At 35.1% G+C, this 5258-nt stretch overlaps 1 protein-coding gene across 1 annotated transcript in view; it reads right to left on the bottom strand.

Moving 5' to 3' along the window:
* Window positions 1–225: 225 nt before the first annotated feature.
* The window catches only part of PTGFR (prostaglandin F receptor), a 50373-nt gene continuing 45340 nt past the window's right edge, over window positions 226–5258 (bottom strand). Inside the window, exon 2 of the mRNA XM_040470733.1 lies at window positions 226–4207. Within this exon, the coding sequence (XP_040326667.1) occupies window positions 3905–4207 (303 nt within the window). The 3' untranslated portion in view covers window positions 226–3904. The remainder of the gene's footprint in view (window positions 4208–5258) is intronic.

Raw genomic sequence — 5258 nt, 5'->3', positions numbered from 1 at the left:
AAAGAAAGAAAGAAAGAAAGAAGAAAGAAAGAAAGAAAGAAAGAAAGAAAGAAAGAAAGAAAGAAAGAAAAAGAGAGAAAGAAAGCCAATGTCACAGAAAAGTAGGAAGGAGAGACATACCAAAGATAATAAAGAAAACAAGTTGAAATTCTTCCCACCAAATAGATAAAAATAGAAGTTTAGATTCAAGAGTTCCAAGCTTTATATGACCTTCCCAAAAATAGATTCTTGATAAACACTAGTCCAAGTTTATTATAAATCATTTGTTTGAAGTTTTAAGCTAAGACACTAAAATTACATGAGTTGCATACTGATACAAGCAACAAAATATACACATCTTTAATCTCATACAGTGCAGCACATATGAAGAACACAAAATATATTTATTCACATCACACGTTGCGTCTACTGTTAAAATGCATCAGTAACAAGTTGAAGTCCAACATTATTTACCAGGTGGTAAAATATTCTGACACCCAGCTGAAGAAGCAAGAAAATGTCCATTCCCATCCTTTATCTTCTGACCTTAGTTTATTAATTTGGAGCAATGATGGCAATACAGGTGAAGCTAGCAGCAAGTTTCATAAAAAGTTCGTCTATGTATTTAGCAGGTGCTCTTATCTGGGTTCTAAATTCAGAACAGACACAATACTAAAGCAGCTTTTTCTTTTACAGACTGAAAATGAGCAAATAAGACCATTTATTCCATAAGACGTGTGTGTGTGTGTGTGTGTGTGTGTGTGTGTGTGTGTGTGTACGCATGCGCACACACGTGTATGCACGCACACATGTGTTAGCTTTTGGGTTAACTTCAGCAATACAAACTGTATTGCACTTCAGCAATACAAACAAGTAAAAGCAACTTTTGGCCTTTAGGAAAAAATTTAGAAATTTCTGTCACCTAGTTAAAGCCTCACTAAAACGCGTGATGCGTTGAGATGCACCTACAACTAATTATGAGTCAGTATTATCTGTCTTTGTATCATAATCATAAAAACCCACATGCCATTGGCTTTTTTGGCTCATTTTTTAAAGTCACTAAAAAAAGAAAAAGCCTGTCATTTGCAAGCCATTTTCCCAGAATAAAATAATTTCCCAGAAATAATAAGATCAAATATTATGTGAAGTTGCTTCGATACTACTTTACCCAATGAGAAGGGAAAGTCAGTTATTCTGGTAATCTAATTATACATTTTTAAGTTATACATTTTATAAGTTTTAAACAGAGCTTAAAATTTCAAAATTGGTTAACCTGTTGACCACTATTTGTGCTATTTATTTCCACTCATCTTAATAAATGTACTTTCACATTCAACATTTATATGAAAGTTATCGATGGATGCTACACTGTATTATTCAACTTAGGATGCCAAACTCCACTGAAATATATATAATAACAGGGATAAAATTCTGAAATCAGATATATGCATATTATCGTGTTCACTTTATTTCATTTTCCTTGAACAAAAAGCCTAAAACAATGTAAATGCATATTCTTTTATTTTATTTCTTTTTCAGTTTTTGGTGTCTATTTCTTGGGTTTAACATCATTATAAAACCAACTTAGTTGCCCTAAACCTACACTCAGATAATACACATAATCCTTCCAGGATATGCAGAGAGTGACTCACCTGTCATTCCCTAACACCTTCCACATCCATGCATTCCCACATATGGTAATGTCACAAATTCTCCTCAATACAGATACACATGGCCAGGGTTACATCATGGCAACAGAGCAACCATTATGCCATTTACTTAGAAGCCTTAAGGAGAAGAGGCCTGGAATCCTGAGTCACAACACATGGAAGTGTTTGCTACAGCATCCTATCCAGCATGAGGAGGAAGGATGAAATTTTGCTTCCTCGTGCTTCAGTTCCCAGGAAACCAACATTCTCTTAAGTAGCTATGGGAAACAAATGTCTCCTCTAAACCATCTAAAAGTTCTAGGCTTTAAGTGCTCTTGAAACACGAGAACATTCATGTAATGTAACAACAATCAAAAATTGCAATGGCTTTTTTAAAGTATATACACTGGATATTTAAATATATATATATATTTAAATTTTATATATATATATATATATAACCAATATGTAACTGTCATTTGAAACAAAATGCACAAAAACTTTGCAATTCCATGCTTATTTTGCATCAAAAAATCTTGTCTGCAATTCAACTGACAAGTATTTACTGAGCATCTTCTATGTGTTCTATATATAAGAATAACCTTTGTGTTACTCATCATTTACTGGTCTTAAACAAAGAATATCATGTGCCTTTTTGTGTGTGTTGGGGAGCATGTTTCCTTTCTTTGAATTCACTGGAAAAAGTAGTTTCCTTTAAACCTTTAATGAGACTATTTGCTTCATTTCTTTTAATTTATTCATAAGAAGTTACCAAAATTCACAAAAGCTAACAACTTCCAACGTAAATTACCAGCCAAAAGCAAAAACTTGTGAATATAATAATTTAAGTCTAGCTGAACCACACAGATTTCCTGGGGAATGTGAAATCAGTCTCACAGAGAAGGTTAGTTTTAAAATGGACCACAGTTAATGAAGGCAAAAAATTCTTTTACAGAAATACATTTCCTTACTATGAAACAGAACTGCCTACCCTATGTTCTGATGGCCCCAGGACATTTTGAATGATTACTAAAATTTGGGGGGTTGAATTATACAAACAAGCAAAGAAGTCTAAAGTATCACTGGGAAATTTGGGGAGAGATCATCATCCCCTGATCTCTTGGTCAACCATAATAATGATTTCCAAATGCCTGACTAATTGCCAATTTCCCCTTGACACAGGTAGCATAGGCTTTAAAGATGCCATCTTAGAGATTTAATGAACCAGCTTTCAACAGAAATTTCTCATATGTGTGTGTGTGTGTGTGTGTGTGTGTGTGTGTGTGTGTGTGTAGAAAGCACAAATAAGCTACAGATAGTCTTTGAATATTATATATAGATTGTGTTTCTTTTGTTCTCTGATACAAAAATGAGAGCTCAAAGTAGAGCTCCTTTGCCAACATTCTTTGTACCTATCACTGGGCAGAGTTTCTTAGGATCTGCTACACTGCAAATTACCTGTTTATGTGCTGACATAGAGCTTTTGTTTCTCTAAAAACTACTTACTGTGCACTAGAATTTTCAGAGAAAAAGGAGATTGCTTGAAAACCGTGCAAATCTATAGCTTGCCAAAAAAAAAACCCCAGAAAACAAAAAACAAAACAAAACAAAACAAAACAAAAACCTTCAAACAACAATTTACCTCCATAGTAAAACATGCAAGCAGTCATGTTTGTCAAAATGACAAGGATAGGCTCATTCTATAGAGGCTTGCCAAGTCAGGCAACCTGACAGCCACACCTGGTGTAAGAGAGGTCATTATAACTATAAGCCACAGTGACTCCCATGTGACATGACCATACATATATAGATAGAAGCAACATAATGAGGGGTGTAACAGACCAGATCAAACAGTGAGGGTGCTCCCCTTCATTGAGCCTCGTTTATAAGAAACAGTTGCAGAGCAGTGACCCCCAAATCAGCCATTTCACTGTGAAGGTAAGTATTGAGATGTTCTTTGTCAGATAAGCTGAGTCAATGCTTTAGGTTTCAACACAGTCACTCATTCCAAAAGTGTAAATAACATAAATAAGCTCCATTTTTTTTTCAATTTGACTCCCCCATGGAATTATCCCATCGTGTTTACCTCCAGTTGACAAAAACAAGTGAAAAGATGTAATTATACAGTTAATTTAACAAATTTCAAAAGCCGAGTCTGACAAAAGTGCCCCCAAACTAACTGCTGAGGTCTGAATTTCCCTATTAGGCTTTCTATTTTTAGCCAATTAACTGAAATACTGACAACGCTTTTAATTTTGTCTTAGACCTACACTGACTTACTGTTCTATTAAACTAGGTGCTCGCTGATTTGTTTTCTCTGCAACTGGTGACTCAGAAATAGCAGCAACCTTTAAGGAATTTTTAATGGAGCTGAGCTCCCAAACATGCAGGCTGATGATATGCACTCCACAGCAGCGTCTGGCAAGTTTGTAGAGGTTCCTAAGGACTGCCTTCCGTAGCAGAATATACACCCAGGGATCTAAAATTTGATTCCACGTTGCCATTCGAAGAGCAAAAAGCGTGGTTTCACAAGTCTCCAGAGAATGATTTCCATTTATTCCAATGTTGGCCATTGTCACCTGAGAAACAAACAAAATAACAAAATCAGTTGATACAGGCATTTTCTTAGTCATATAGTTGTTTAGCTTAACTAGCTAGGCTACAGGGCATCCATTTCATTTTCCACAAAGTGATGTTATTTTGCAAAATACTGACAGAAAGAAATGAACAGTAGCAAAAACACTGATGTAGACATCTGGATCCTTTGAGTTCAAATTGACATTAGAACTACAACAATGATAACTTATTTGGCAAGTCAAATGTACACAGATAGAATGACCCAAGAGAGGACAAAAAATGAGACCAGGAACAGACCTTTTCTTACTTTTGGGAATAGTAAGTTCAAAGCCAACATACATTTGGAAGTTTCAATGAAAAAAACTAAAGTTTATTTATGTAAACCAATTAAAGTTCAGATAAACTAAAGTGTAGATAAACTATAGATAAGAGGTTCTTAAAATTAGTTTAGGGCATCTGATACAATTTGCACATGGAAATGGTATTGTTCTGGAATGTTACTTTTAGAATTTTCTGCTTTGTAACCACAATACCGGTAGCTTTCTTCTTCTTATTCCCTTCTCTGATTCCTCACCCTCGCTTTAACTTGGCTAAAATATTCCAAAAATGCAATGGAATTTTCTAAGGGTTCTGAGGAAATGAGTCCCCTCTATACTACCACTTGGTCAACAATAACAATGTAGATTTTGGCCTCATGTATTCATTTCCTGACCTCCCGTGATGTTAAAGAGATCATTTTGTGGAATAAGTTCCATAAATGGCCCCAGCTACATGTCAGAACTGGTCCAATCACTGAGCCCAGCTTTGACTTCCAAATAAACAGTTGCAGAACAGACAAACAAGAGGGCTTTGAAAAACCTTGGCTATCAGAAAGAAAGAAAGAAAGAAAGAAAGAAAGAAAGAAAGAGAAAGAAAGAAAGAAAGAAAGAAAGAAAGAAAGAAAGAAAGAAAGAAAGAAAGAGAAGGAAGGAAGGAAGGAAGGAAGGAAGGAAGGAAGGAAGGAAGGAGAAAGAAAGAAAGAAAGAAAGAAAGAAAGAAAGAAAGAAAGAAAGA

Source organism: Herpailurus yagouaroundi, unplaced genomic scaffold (assembly GCF_014898765.1).
Source record: "Herpailurus yagouaroundi ecotype Mexico unplaced genomic scaffold, PumYag 77, whole genome shotgun sequence".
NCBI classification, from domain to species: domain Eukaryota; kingdom Metazoa; phylum Chordata; class Mammalia; order Carnivora; family Felidae; genus Herpailurus; species Herpailurus yagouaroundi.
The sequence above is the reverse complement of the archived record's forward strand: the minus strand, read 5'-3'. Positions and strand labels throughout refer to the sequence as shown.